Genomic DNA, 14908 nt, shown 5'->3' with positions numbered 1-14908 from the left:
TTCTGTTGGCAGCTGATGGAGATGAAATGCTGAACGAGGTGGACCTTTCGTTTGACTCCATATGGCCTCTCAAGTCCAGACAGGCAAAGGAGGTATCTGAAAGTCTGTCTGTCACATCTGCATCGAGGGTCTGAACAGAAGGGAAGAGTTCTGTTTTGTGGCAAATGCAACGTGCTTAGCACTAATAGAGGCAGGAACACTCCCAGCGGGGAAAAGCTATGTCATGGGAAAAGAATAGCTTAATTTTCAAACCCTGGATGGTTCTGGGTATATGTCTAACAGCAGAATTACAGATGCTGACGAAATCTTTTTCATATAAAGTGACATTCTGATGGAACTTAGGGCTAGGTGGACACTTTCGTTGATTTGCATCTCTAAAACAGCAGTTAAGTCCTCACATTTCCCTTGTGCATTAAGTTTAAAGATCTCTTCCAGCAATGCAAGGCCTGTTTCCCAGAATTCTGCAAAAGCACAGTCACATTCTCATCTAATCACAAAAAGTCCCACTAAACTATTTATTTGAATGAAAAATTACAATGTCTTACATGCACAAATGCAATTTAAACACAGGTAGCTCAAATGCTCCTTCTCCCTGAACATATGTAAGGAATGCGGATGCTTTTATTCAGTGGCAAGAACACAGCCAAAATCTTATGCAATAAGATTTTGCAATGCCTCTAAATCAAAAGCCTGGAAAGTGTTAGAGCTAGAACTGAACTTGCTATATGCTTATTTCTCTCTTTTTTGGCAAAGCTCTACTTTCTTAAATCATAGTCTTTCTGAACTATTCATAGTGTTATTTCCTAGATGTATGTGGTCTCTGCAAGAACTTAAGGGGCAGCACTACAACAGAGCATATTACATATAGTAAATAAGGATCTGTAAAATGGAAACAATTGCAGAAAATAAAAATGTTGGTCCACTTTTTGCAAAGACTAATTCTGCTTTCAAGACAGCTTTAAAACTGTACAAGTACAATATAAAGAAAACGTCTAAGCCACAGCAAACTCAATGGAAAAACCAGAAAAATCAAAACTAATGTTAAAACTTATGCTGTGGCTTCCATTCAGAAATGTATCGAGACTGACATCGAGTTATGTTTAATGTAAATTACTGTTTCTTCAAAATTATATAAAAAGTAAAAAACAGTTCATCTAAATAATAAATCAAACAGAAGACAGAATGAGACTAAAAGTTCAGACTTGATTTACTGTTAGTATATGAAAACTTGAAATGACCATACTTTCACATTTGAAGAGGATTAAGATGAATACCATGGCTAAAATAAAAGTAGTCTTTAAAAACACTTTATAGCAACAATGAGATTATATGTTTTTTTGAAAATAGTTTTGTGGAATTATGTTTATACAGTACCAAACGTTTACTAAATGTCTCAGCAACAACGGTTAGGTGTGTTCCTTTTCCCAAAGATCTGACAAATTGTTTTTTCCTATAAGACAATAAGCGCAGGAGAGAACAAAAAGCAAAACTCATCAGCGCAGGTAGAAATACTTTCTTTTTAAAAAAAAACAACCAAAAAATCATTTCTTGCATATATATAAACATGTCATCTTTAAAATGAGTTTCTGAGGGCACCACAGTTGATGAAGAATGGTAGCTTGATGAGTACTGTTAAACTGATGCACTTGTAAATGAGAGGGATTGGACCATTGCAATGTTTTTTTGAATTTGATTTGAACTTTGTGGGACAGAAACGGAGAGCTGGAATATCACAAATGTACCGAAATATCATTGAAATTTAAAACTTCCCTCTAAGGTTCCGATAGACAAGGGAGCTTAGGTCATGATGAAAACAAGATGGAAAACATTAAAAATAGCAATACATTCAAATTCCAACAAAGCAACTGACCAGACAGGGATTTTTGTCCACATTATTTTTATTGCTTTAGCAGAGTGTGTGGTATTTAGCTATTATTTTAGTAATTTTTATGTTCATATAAGTTAAACATAATTCTACTGCTTATGCTCTGCTGAGACCAAGTTTTTTTTTAAGCATGAACTTAGGCAAATACCAGCCAAGTACAGGTTAAGAGGGAATAAATTACAGTTCCTTACGTTTTACTGAAACTTTGTACAACTAACAGGCAGGTCATGCAGGATTTGCACATCTCTCCTCTGACTCCGTAAGCATGTAGAGAATCAAACTTTCTTCCAATTGTATTTCTTGGATGTGCTTACTCTCATTTCCTATTTGTGGATTCATATCTAACAATTAGGGCCTCAGCGGATATATATTTTAGTATTTTACAAAAGGTTTTTGAAGGTAACTTCATCAACTACCACATTCCTGTTTAAAGTGGAATACAGCTGTATGCTGGATTCTTTAAAAGATGCATATGATTAAAAGTGACCATGATTTTTTTTCTACAGAAACAAAGAAAAACATTTCAATTTGTTTATATCTGTGCTAAACTTGACCTATTTATAACTATAAAACATTGAACAAATGTTAGTATTGTTTGCCATGTCCCTAATTCTTTTGTGTTTACTAAATATTTTTTTAATATATTTCTAACCTTGTAAGGGTTTTTTTATTTGTGTAGAGTCATGTAAGATGAAAAGCTTCCAGGCAGAAATACTACATACTTGATTTGAAAATGTGTAATACAGTATAGCTATATATCAAAAGTGATCCAACATCTCCCCAGTGCCTTTACACAGAATAAAACCAACAATGAATCACAAATTATTTCTTCCTTATAAACACCAGAAAAAATATTTTTATGTCTTGGAATACTATCGTTCCTCCTAAAGAAGTTTCCATTTCTTAAGCCAGATAGCTTAGTAATTGTCACGTCAAACAGCACAGTTCAAAACTCTTTTACTAGTGAGATGTTACAAAGAAATAAAAGAACCTACTTGTGTTGAGAAGTAACAGTGCTTTCATACATAGGAACTCTTCTTGGCTAACTTGAAGTCTGACAAATTCCTGTGGGAGCTGCCACATGGATAGACACAGGGAATAGAACGATGATTCTTTCATCCTCTGTCTTACACCCAGAAAAGGTAAAAAAAAAACAAAACAAAAAACCCCATGAAAATAAAGACAAGGAACGGCTCCGGTACTAATTGCTTGAAGGAAGTGCCTTGTTAGCAATTTAATTACCACATTGCAGAAATTAAAGAAAAAGGTTATACACATAAACAATTTTCTGACTTTTTTGTACCTACACTATTTTTTTAATTGCAATGAATGTGCTATTATTTTGGATGTTTAACCTGTTACTGCTGCCCAGAAAAAAAAACAACTGGAGACTATCAAAGCTGACTGCTAACCACCAAAAAGAAGGGGGTTTATGAATTAAAACCATCCTAATAATTAATGTGAAGTACTTTCTTTTTCTTTTAGAGGTTGATTGATTTTTACATTCTCTGAAAAGATTTCAAAGCATAAAATTGCAGATAAACCCGAAAGTTTACAGAAAACTTTTCTTAGGTCTGCATGAAAAATGTCTGCATCAAAAAAAATGTCTGCATCAAAATACTTTGTTGCAAGTCTGACCTTGTACTACTAACAGCGATGATATAACTTCGTAGCATTTTATGCCATTAAAGAACAGTTAAAAATATTAAATGTAAACACATACAAAAAGTTTTTAGGTAAACTTAAGACCTTAATACAGCCTCCTGCAGAATAGGACAGATCACATAAGGAAATACATAAAACTATTTCGTTTTTTGCAGCACTTTAACCTTACTTTTCTCTTTGAGATTTTGGCACAGTGAGTATTTTTTATTGTACGTATCTGTTGGGAAAGCAGTTTTCAACTGAAATTACTGCAACAATAGCATTTCAAACTTTGTAAACTAAACTGAATTCACTGCACATTAACCTGAAGAGTGAGTAACATGGGCTAATTTTACAAAGCTGTATCCCAATCCAGATGAATTAGGTACAACAAAAAAGATTAAATTTTGCTTGTCCCCTTTACAACGTTCAGATCAGCATTCCAACCTGACTGCAGATAGTACCATCAACAATGAAAACAGAAGATATTTTCTGTGAATAAAAGACTTCTCTCAATGCACTGAGGTTTTTTTCTTCTCATTTAAAGTGTTACTTGTTATCTTAAAAGAAAATTATTTCAGCTTTGTTCAACATCTCGTATCTTGCACCAGCTCTTAAATGACTTAAACCTATAAATTCAATCTTTTAAATCTGAAAGGACTGGTTACTTCTATAGCTACTTTAAATCTCCCTTCCTATTCCTTTCTGGTAGTCTCTATTTCTAAGTGGTAACTATGAAGGGTGACAGCAGCTTTCAGGATATGCTTATATGCTGTTCTTAGTCATGTTTTCAGATACTGCAAAGTATAAGTAACAGTAAATCCTTGTAGGGTTTTAATACTAAATCATGAAATCATTGTCAAATTAACACTTCTGGCTTTATTGGTGTGAACCTGATGCTACCAAATAAGTCATTCCCAAGGAGCACTACAACTCAGTTCACTAAATGACAGATGGGCTGTGAAACGATCTTTGGATTGTGGTTTCATGGTCATTTTGAAACAACTCAGCTGTGTGTTGCCCCTGTAGAAGGAATTTCCGTTATCTCTTTCCACCTCTAGGTGTACAGTCCTGCTATTCTGGCATCAGTGCCTGCATGTCCACACGGTGAGTCAGACCAGGGATCACCTCCATCTCCTAATTAATGGCTTTTTCTGGGGTATTTCTCAAGCATATAATTTCCTTATCTGTTTGGCAGTGCAGCCAGATAGTGTTTGATCCAGCTTAAATGAAATCATGGGGATGCATGACCAGGGCAGGGAGGCAGGTGGAGTTGACTTTTTTTGGCTGTGTTCAGCACCTACCGTTGCTTAAAGCAATCACAAAAACATAATCTTAGACATCATTGTAGACAAGGAAGTACCTTACATTTTACTGATCTAAAATCTAACTTACTTTCCAATAAATAGTTGCAGCTATGATTTAGTGTGGCAGTTACATTTCACGTCTAATTCTTTGTTTATAGTGTTTCTAACGTGACCCTGATGAGATGTTCTACAACCAAGAGAAGGGTATGTTGTCAGTCCATCGTTTTCTCAATGTAGATGGTCTTGAGGTGCAAACAAGAAGCTGCCTCTGAGGGATAACGATCAGGGTTCATAAATCTCAACCCTATTCTTGAAGAAAGCCTTCTTCACAAGGTGGCAGCAGTGGTTCGCGTACAGGGCATTACCCCAAGACATGACATTACTGCCTAAGGCTATCTCACTCTGTGTTTCTTCTGAATGTAACCATGAGATACATCACAGACTATGCTGGGAGAGAATGCAGTCAGAAGTTCTCTCAATCTCATCCCTTCAAAGTATTTAAGTTTGTACAGCATAATTAATACACATGGGAGAGGAAAGAATTCATTACTCTATAACCTCACAGTGATTTACAGTCATCTGGAAGAGAAAAGGTCAGGAGCTACAGGGCCAGCTCCACAGATTTTTCACAAAGAACTTCACTGGCAAGAACCTGCATGTCTATAGATTTTAAATTCAGGTGCCTAGATCTTCTGCAAATCTACCTCTTAATCCTTAAACAGATATGTCTTACAGGAAAACCTGTTTAACTTTCATCTCACTTCATAGTAGTTCTTTTAGGATTTTGAAAAAAATAACTAAGAAAAATGTATTAAGGAAAAATAAATAAGGTGATTAAATTATATTTTACTGTTCCTGGAAACTTCCCATGTATTATAACCAAAGTATCTAAAATTACAGCTTTGATAATATTAATTTGCAGGGCTGAAAAGCTGACAAAGACTGAAAAGATTATCTGAGTTCATCAGCAGAGTGAAGGAAAATCTAAGGCAATAATTCTCCCTCCAACAAGAAAAGAGACGTTTTATCCTTGATATTAAAATCCCCTCGTTAAATTATTACAATTTTCTAACAATAAATGTGCTTCAGAAGAGCAGAATTTTATCAGAAAGTGTCAAAACTGAGTATTCTAGACTATACACAAACTATTTGCAAAAACCACCCAAACAATGACCAAAGAAAATCCTACTTAGTTTTTACTAAACATGAACTCGTGTCTTATTCAGATGTATTCACCTAAATATTCTCACAGCATCATTCTTTTTTTTAATTATTATTATTTATTTTTCTCTTAGGTAATTAAAATGTCATTTGAACTCATTTTGTTTGGCCACGTCAACAGAATATTTGGGATTCCCATAAAACCCTTCCCAAAGTTACTGAACCTTAATATAATCAGAAGACTTTCCTCTGGTGTTAATTTTGAAACAGAGCAAGTAATGAATGAAATCTTGGCCTCAATGAAGTCACATTTGCATTGACACAAATAAAATCAAAATGTCATTCATATTATGCAACAGCAGAGTCTACTTACTCATTTAGAATCAGATCTGGTGCAAAATATAACATCTGACCACTGACATGTTTGTACGATCTCCATCCCATTGCAAAAACCATTAGACTCATCCAGGAATACTGGATGAGGGTTATCTGATCATCAATATGTAAATTCCGAAATCCTGGAAATGAAATTAAAAGTCAAAGTAGTTTATAATTGTCATTTAGATGAGTTGAGTAGGTGTTCTAGATTACAACTTTGAGCTATAAAACTGAGAACCCCTAGAAAGACAAGTACTTTTGGGGATGTAGCTCAGAAGTTGTGAAATTTGTACAGTAACTGGCTATCTCAATTTGATAGTTAACCTCTTGTCTTTTTCTTCTGATCCAATATTTTGAAATGATCAAACCAAAATTAACTTTAGCAGTCAGAAGTGACTATTTCAGGAAGTAGGAGTGCATCTCATTTTCCTTTGGTAAAAATATGACAGTTTGTAACATGATCACTGTAAACAACTCTTATTTAATATAGATAGCTGGGACTTTAGTGTTCTTAACAAAAGATACAGTTGTAATACAATAAACAACCACATATTAATGTATTTCTTGCATTTAAGTAAAGAGAAGAGTATTTAGTTGTGTGTTTGCCTTTGTTAACTTTTGCTCTTTGAAAGATTGCTATGAAGCACCTGAGTCTATTTAACAGTCTCCTGCCACTGAAAGCAGTGGTCCTGTTCTTCATTACCTGGTCCTGTTACCTGTTTCAAGCAAGCTCTGGCATTCATGCCACCCATCACTGAACTGGTTCAGCTCATGAAGCCATCAGAAAGCTACAGAGGGTTAAAAAAAAAAACGGTTGTTTTCTTCTCACTTAATGAGATGAATCAGTTCAACCAAGCGGTCTGACAAGTGCAAGCTGCAATGGGGAAGAGCAGTGATAGGGATGGACAGACTACCCTTTCCTGCGGCAGTGAAGTGTCAAATTGAGCTCCCATGAAACCATATTTCCAGGTTTTCTGGTCAATACATTGATGTTACACATCCCAGGGTCAGGCCCCTGTGACCATACATAACATGGATTTTTTTTTGAACCAGTCTTGGATCTTCATAAATTCATTTACCAGTTTATTGGACTTAGTCCTAACTGGTTCTATTTATGACATATTTTTTTTCTGTTGCTTTCAAAAATTCATTTTAATATGAATAAGAATGAAGAATATGCAGAAATATAAACATTTTTTCAACCCCAAAGAATGAATAATAGAGTAGGAGGGGTTAGGGTGGAAAGGCTGCTCTAATGATCACATGCAGGAAAGCCTCCGGGCTTCTGCTGTTTTTTGGAATGAGTCTTAATATTTAGATGCATTCCTTTAAGTGTGCCCTCCTATTAAATGTATTTGATTGTGCATATATTATCTGATTAAGTGGAAGGTTAATAATTTTAGAAGTTAAGAATTAATTAACAGGTAGACAATAATATTGTCTTTTGACTGCTCGTCCTGAGACATATTTGCTTAACTAGAATTCACTACATATAAGAAGTGCTATTACCTGGTAGCAATTTAGACCACTTGACTACACAAAGAAGTTGCCTCTCACAAAGATGATTTAGACTGGTCAGCAAGGAACTTGGTGTTTCGGGTTTTGTATTGTCATAACCAGCATAGACAACTTCTGGTTCAATGCCTCGTAGAACACTTATCATTGGGGGAACAAACTGTATTTCTTGATTTGGAGAAAAGGACAGCCTTTGGGTTAGAGATTGGCTTTCATCTTGAAGTGTTGCTGGCTGCTGGAGTGCGACATCTAATGTTCTCACAACCTTAATTTTGTTAAACTTTTTAAATTTTCGACCTGAAAAAGAAAATTGTTGATCTGTTAAAAACAATTAAGCAGAAAGAATAATATTTTCCAGTGGTAATGGATTACACATTTAATCAATACAAGGAAGATAGAATCATCTTCTGAATAAGTTTTCTATTTTTGACTATTTATATAATTAAGAAATAATCATGGAAAATTCTTAAGAGTTTCTCCCTCTATATCCTTCCCCCTTCACTAAGAGATGAATGGCACCCACCCATTAAAATTATTGCCATGAATTCTAGGTTACAGTAACCTCATAAAGTGTTTTCTGGTTCAGTTCCCACTGTTCTATCATATGCCGACAGCTGGGCCAGCTGGCTCTATAATCCAGTTTCTATTCAATGTTAATTGAGGATACTGTTTCTTTTTTCTCCATGATATTCAGAAACAAAAATGCTGGTAATTAATTACTACACAGAAAAATTCCTTTCCTCCAGTTCCATAAAGGCATTTCAGTCTCATGGCTAAATTCTGTTTTGATGATCTGTAATGTAATATTTTCCTCCTGTTTACCAAAAAGAAAACAGAATTCATGGGATGAGTGAAAAGCCAACAAATACTGTAAAACCACATGTCAGCACTGACAAAACTCTTCACTTTCTAGGGAACAATTTCTCTTTCTCAGTATTTGCAATTCTTATTTCCATACGGCAGTGCTTTGAAGAACACAAACTTACAAAAAAAAAAAAAATAGTTGAACTGCCTTCCCAAAATAAGCCCAGATACTACATCTGGTACAGCAAACATACAGAGTTCTACATAGCAACTCTTCAAATTTCTTCCATGGGAACAGTCTACAGGTACACCTTATAGACAAAGAAATCAAACTTTCAAAGGCTGAAAGACAAAAACCCTCAGTAACATCTTAACCATATTGCACATTTCAATAAAAAGGCAAATTCATGTAGAGGTGCCTGCATGGAACACACCCACTACAAGGAGACCCTCAAAGGTGATGAAAACCCTGTTGGATCATTAAATTCCTCAGTTCTGCCAAAACAAGTTTTGCTTGGTTAAAAGAGAGTGTCATAACAAACAAAAAAATACAATAAAGATACTGGTATTTATGGTCTGATTTAGATGACAGTGGAACAGTAAAAGAGATGCAGTGTGACTGCAAACAAAGGGTAAATCATCCTGCCAATGAAGAAAAATAAAAAGTTTACATGTTTCAACCGTAAAGAAAACAGTAAGGAGAAGGTTCTGCTCCAAGAAATGCAGAAATCACATATTTTTACTTGCTGAGGTGTTGCATGCTTGAACAACAACAGAAAAAGATATGCACCAAATTTCACCGGGTGAAAAGAAAAACCATGCTTATCAAATTGCTGAACCACTGAGAAACTGCATTATAAAATGGCATTATGCAAAAACCACTCTGTAAGTACAAGAAGTGAAAGGTAACAGAAGCATAACAGTATGCATCAATTAGGTTGAATTAAAATCCAGTTTATAATGTGTATCACATTGCCTTTTTTAAAACAGTACTTCTATTTCCAAGTGAAAGATTAGACAAGGGAACTTATTGCATCCTAAAGGAAGGAGACAAATACTTCTCCATTTCTTACTGCCTTCTTTTTATTTTAGTTAAAAGTAGTGCTGTGCTGTCAGAATGCACCAAAGAGGCCCTAGGACACCGGAGCAGGGAAGCACACCTAAACTTCAGCACATGCTCTGAATTCTTTCTCCCCTGTTTATAGAACGAATCGAGAGATGCTAGCATACTCAGACTCATCTATTACTTTCCTCCTTGGAAAGTCCCTATTTTCCAATCTACACACGAAAGCAGAAAGATTCAACAAAAATGGCTTTACTTAGGAACAGGCCTATTCCATTTTCTTCAGGTGCTCCTTTATCATAGAAGATAGCAAGTTTTATGAACATCCAGCGTCTCCATTTCAGAAGATGTAGGATGTACACTTTAGAGAACGACATTAACCTTTTCAAAACATTCATTAGTACATGGGTAGTATAACTTCAAGCAAACATGGAAGGATTTCTAATGTTATTTCTAAATATTTTATACAGAACAAATTCTATTACTTAAATAAACTATTCTTGATGAACACTGGCATAACCAGACAGGATTAAGCAGATGAACACCATCTAAAAATCCAATATCTGCTTTTTAAAAAAGATAATTTTGTGTTATTCCACCATAAATATGCATGTTTATGAATTTCACATTAAAAAAAAACCCTGTACACAAAAGTGCAAAACTTCAGTTTAAATTTTAAAAGTATGTAAAATCCAAAAGGAATATACTAAACAAAATTTCAAGAAACAGTTTATTGAAAGTATAAATATGAGTGATGGGCTCTTCAGTAACACTCATCATCCAATGAAATCAGGGGTCATATTCCCACTAACTTAACTGTGAGTTTAATTAGCTTAGTATCAAATGCCCCAACAATCTTATGCTTATTTTATCCCTTGTGGTAAGAATACAAATATTTCTAATTAGTGACTCCTTAGTAAAGAACGGAACACAAACTTATACCTTATGTCACAGCTGAACCAAAAATAAAACCTCAAAAGAATAGACAATATATTATAAGAGACCTAGGGCCAATTTCTATCATAACAAAACTATACATAGTCCTAAACACGCTGGGAATTTCCCACTAACTATTGTTTAGGCATGAAGGAAAACAGAAGGAACAATGCATTTGATAGTTCATAAATAATGATTTCAGGTATTTTCTGAAATAATGGCTTCAGATACTTTTACAGTTCAGAGAACAAGTAAAGAAAGAAACCAAACAGAGTGCTTATCACATGGAAATGTTAGTAGTTAATAAGTACCCATGTTTCTAAGTGATTAAATGTATCAGAATTAATGTCACATTGGCTTGCAGAATTGCTTATGTGTTTATTTCTAATTATGTTGCTTAACAGCCTCCAGTAAAGCAACTCCACTTGTTACCTATGTACTGGAAAGGTGACTACTAATATCTCACAGTAAACTTTCCCATCTAACACAAGGAAACCTTGTCAAACCAATGCAAACTCTTAAGGATATATGGAAAACAACAGAGATGCGACAATAGCTTAGTCCTTCAATTGCTGCTTACAAAAATATACCGATAATTTCCTGCTGTAAGATAAACAAATGTCTCCACTTAGTCCTATAATGTGTAAAGGATACTAATCCACTCTGGCAACTATTCATCTTAATATCAAAACCTGTCTGTGCATATTAGACAGCACACCTTTTCTTTGTAAGATTTTCATTAATTTGTTTTAAAATAGCCAACCACTCAAGCAGTTTCTTAGTACTCACAATTTCTTTACCCTTGATTACACAAATAGCATGTGTATAGTGTGTACACTACGTGCACCTAGAAAACATAAAGAAACTAAAAAAATAAAATGTACTTAATCATCAAATATAAGACGATTTTCTCCTTAATACATAATTCTGTATTTTAATATTCTTTTAACTAGGTATACAGAACCATACTGCCAAGCAGACATTACTGATAGTAGACATTTCATATTAAAATGGTTGGGTTTCTAGTAAAAGTCTAACATCTCACTACCCTACTCCATACCCTGTAATCAGGTGAAAAATGTCAATGATTTATTATTCTTGACAGAACACTATGGCTCTGACTTTAAGGTCACTATGCTCTTATGTTTTGTGTAGAAGAACAAGCTGTGTACACCTTAGGAGGGTGTATACAAAATAAAGGAACAAAGCAGCAAAGCAGAGGTAATACATCTTGATTTTAATAAACCCTTTGATGCTACCTCAGAAAACATTACCTGCAAAATTAATTCAAATTTGTCTCCGTGTAATCATTGCAATGTGGACTGTAGGCTGACTGAAACAATGAAGAAAACGATAATTTAGCAATAAAGTAGAAGAAGGAATCTGTGATAGTCCGCCTGGGAAAAATTAGATAGACAGAAAATAAAAAAGCTGGACATTTCTTTATTCCAGGACCTGATGCAGCTACCCGCTGTCCCATTAGGTAGAAGATTAGAAAGGGCAGAGATTAACATGTCCAGTTATGAGATGATAAAACTCAAAGACAACTAACACTCCCACAGAGAATGATAATTAAGGAATTAGGAAATATATGTTTTGATTAATACTTTCTTTGTATATATTAAGAAAGAAGAAACAGTCCATATAGAGAAATCAGTTACTAAAGCTATTTGTTGTTATCCTATCCTACTTACAGCTGACTACAATTTATTTTAAAACAATTCAGGTTCATTTAATTGCTCTGAAATTAGGGTCAGAAAATGGAACCGTTGTCGATGTAATATAATATTATTCTCTATCTCTGTGGTTGCCACTCAGTAACATTCAGTAGAAGATAAGTGTACTTCTCCCAGCAGTAAGTTTAATTTAATTACTGCAATAATAATCGTTAGAATCTTATAGTTAACATCCTGTAAAATCTTAGTCTTTCTCACCTTGATTAAGCAATACCGGAGGTCTGTGTTTAGTAACTGAAGGCTAGCATTAAGAAACTAAGTAGCAGGAGTAAAAGAACAAAAGTGTATCTATGTAAGTTCTGAATAGCATAAACCAGAAAACACAGAAAAAATCTTAAACTATAATAGGCTGTAAACACAGGAAAAGATTTAAAGTATTGACAATTCTGATTTGTCAAAAATATTCAAGGATGTATCTAAGTATGTACTTTGTTCCATGAATTGGAAATTTGCTTATGGACACTTAGGTCCTGGGGAAAAATATCCAAGCTCAGTAGTATCCCATCTATGAATCATACTGTGTTATCAGCACAGCAAGTGATGGGTAGGAAATATTGCTCATGTGATACAATGAAGGAAGTACAAGAAATGGCAGAAGAGCAAAAGTAAGAAAGATGACAGTAACAGTAGAAAGAGCATTATGGGTAAACATTCTATCTTGAGTCTTTTTGTTGTTCTGAATTTTAAATCCTCATTTACAAGTAATACAATCTCACTCTAGTTTTCCTCTTTTTTTTTTTTTTGCCCACATTTGTCTTTTCTTCCCCTTTCAGTATTAAGTGTTCCACTTCAATCTGTATAGAATAATTAGCTTCCTAATCCCCCCAGAACTGTTGACTACTAAGAGCACCTGAAATACTACACTCAACCTGGTGTAAATAAGAACAAAATAGATATGCCACAGTCCTGGCTCCATTTGAGATGTCCTTTTTTCCACTGCCTTAACAGTTTCTTCTTCTTCCTATTTCCTGCCAGATCAACTCTTTCTAGAAGACAGGGTACGTGGGATATCAGGGCAGAGATCTGATGAGATTCCATGCCCCTCTGAGAACTAGAGGAACAAGACTGGCACAGTGTCCTCAAAAAATGGAAGACAGCTTTGATTAGGTATGTTTAGAAAAGGGCTAAACAACACAACAAACTGACTAGATAGAACAACCTAGGTTTAAATACAAACTTGCTTAGTACTAGCTGAGAAAAAAGGTGATCCAAAGAGAAAGAGGAAATTTTTACTCTCTTCATACATGATGGTAAAGAACTAAGAGTCAGAGCATCCTCAGGTTTTGGTTTCAAGTATGAATACATAACATCCTCATGTGAGGACACACTAATGAGGACATACCATCTCATAAAGATTGCCAGCAAAAACATCCAAATTTTTCCATTTTAGGTACCTACACCTAGAGCAAAATGTATATATTAAAAAACAGTAGGGAAACTAGCATCCATAAATGTATGCAAAATGTAGAATGAAGTCAAGCCTTCTGGCTACTTTTCCTATGTAGAATTACTACGCAAAACAAAGCAAAAGGACTACATGATGCTAGCGAGTCATCACACGCTCTTCTGCTTGTTGAAAGAGTACTGCTTGTGATGTTAAAATACTTGGGGTTTAGTTATTGGTGTTATGCAGACTATCATACATGAAAATTCAGGTTAGATCATCATAAAACTCTTGACTGTGCACAACTCACAGCAAGGAATGAATTCTTACCTGTATAAATTTACATCAGTTAGAATCATAGAATGGTTTGGGTTGGAAGGGACCTTTAAAGATCATCTAGTCCGCTCCCCCTGCCATGGGCAGGCACATCTTTCATAGATCAAGTTGCTCAAACCTTACAAGACAACCTTACAAGTTGTCCCAAACTTTATAAGACAGACATTATATCTGCCACCTCCTCCTTTCCCAAGACTCCATTCTTACCACACATTTTCCACAGCCCACTCTGGACCCCTGGACCTCCTTGGCTTTCTCCCCTTCCAAACGTGGGGGACTCTTCTGTCACCTGGGCAACAATCCTTCAGGTTCAGGGTGAAAATTCTGCCTTTGCAGTAATACTGTCTCTCTAATGCACTCCTATCCCAGCTCTAAATCACCACTTCTCTCTGAGAAGGATCCAAAGGACACATTCTCTTGTTTTTGTCCCTCTTCGCCCAGTCCAGTGCCACCAACATCTTTGTCAGCTCCATTTTTTTCTTTACTGAGAGACAGTGCAGGAAGGAGGAAGAGACAGTAAAGCAAATTAGATTGATGGCTCTCATTACTCTGGCTCCAGTGCTGTGGGGTGAGAGGGATGCAGTTTGGAGAAGATGACTCACGGGACAGGCAGCACTGAAGGTCTAGGGAGGTTCAGGGGTACAACACAGAACACAGCCCATACCGCAGCATTGCCTCTCCCTCCGCTCATCCCACTGGCTGTTCCCTGGAGCTGCAGCACTGTCACTTACGGAAGATGAAGTACCAAGAGCCAGCAAA

The 14908-nt window shown here is 35.4% G+C and overlaps 1 protein-coding gene across 1 annotated transcript in view; it reads right to left on the bottom strand.

Moving 5' to 3' along the window:
- Window positions 1-14908, bottom strand: part of PGR (progesterone receptor) — a 36973-nt gene that overhangs the window by 5245 nt on the left and 16820 nt on the right. The window contains exons 4-6 of the mRNA XM_009889415.1: window positions 7885-8187; window positions 6371-6515; window positions 2881-3011 (exon numbers count right to left, since the gene is read on the bottom strand). Of these exons, the coding sequence (XP_009887717.1) occupies window positions 2881-3011; window positions 6371-6515; window positions 7885-8187 (579 nt within the window). The remainder of the gene's footprint in view (window positions 1-2880; window positions 3012-6370; window positions 6516-7884; window positions 8188-14908) is intronic.

Source organism: Charadrius vociferus, unplaced genomic scaffold (genome assembly GCF_000708025.1).
Source record: "Charadrius vociferus isolate BGI_N301 unplaced genomic scaffold, ASM70802v2 scaffold87, whole genome shotgun sequence".
In the NCBI taxonomy this organism is placed as follows: Eukaryota; Metazoa; Chordata; class Aves; order Charadriiformes; family Charadriidae; genus Charadrius; species Charadrius vociferus.
Note: the sequence above shows the minus strand (reverse complement) of the source record. Positions and strands in the feature narration are given on the sequence as shown.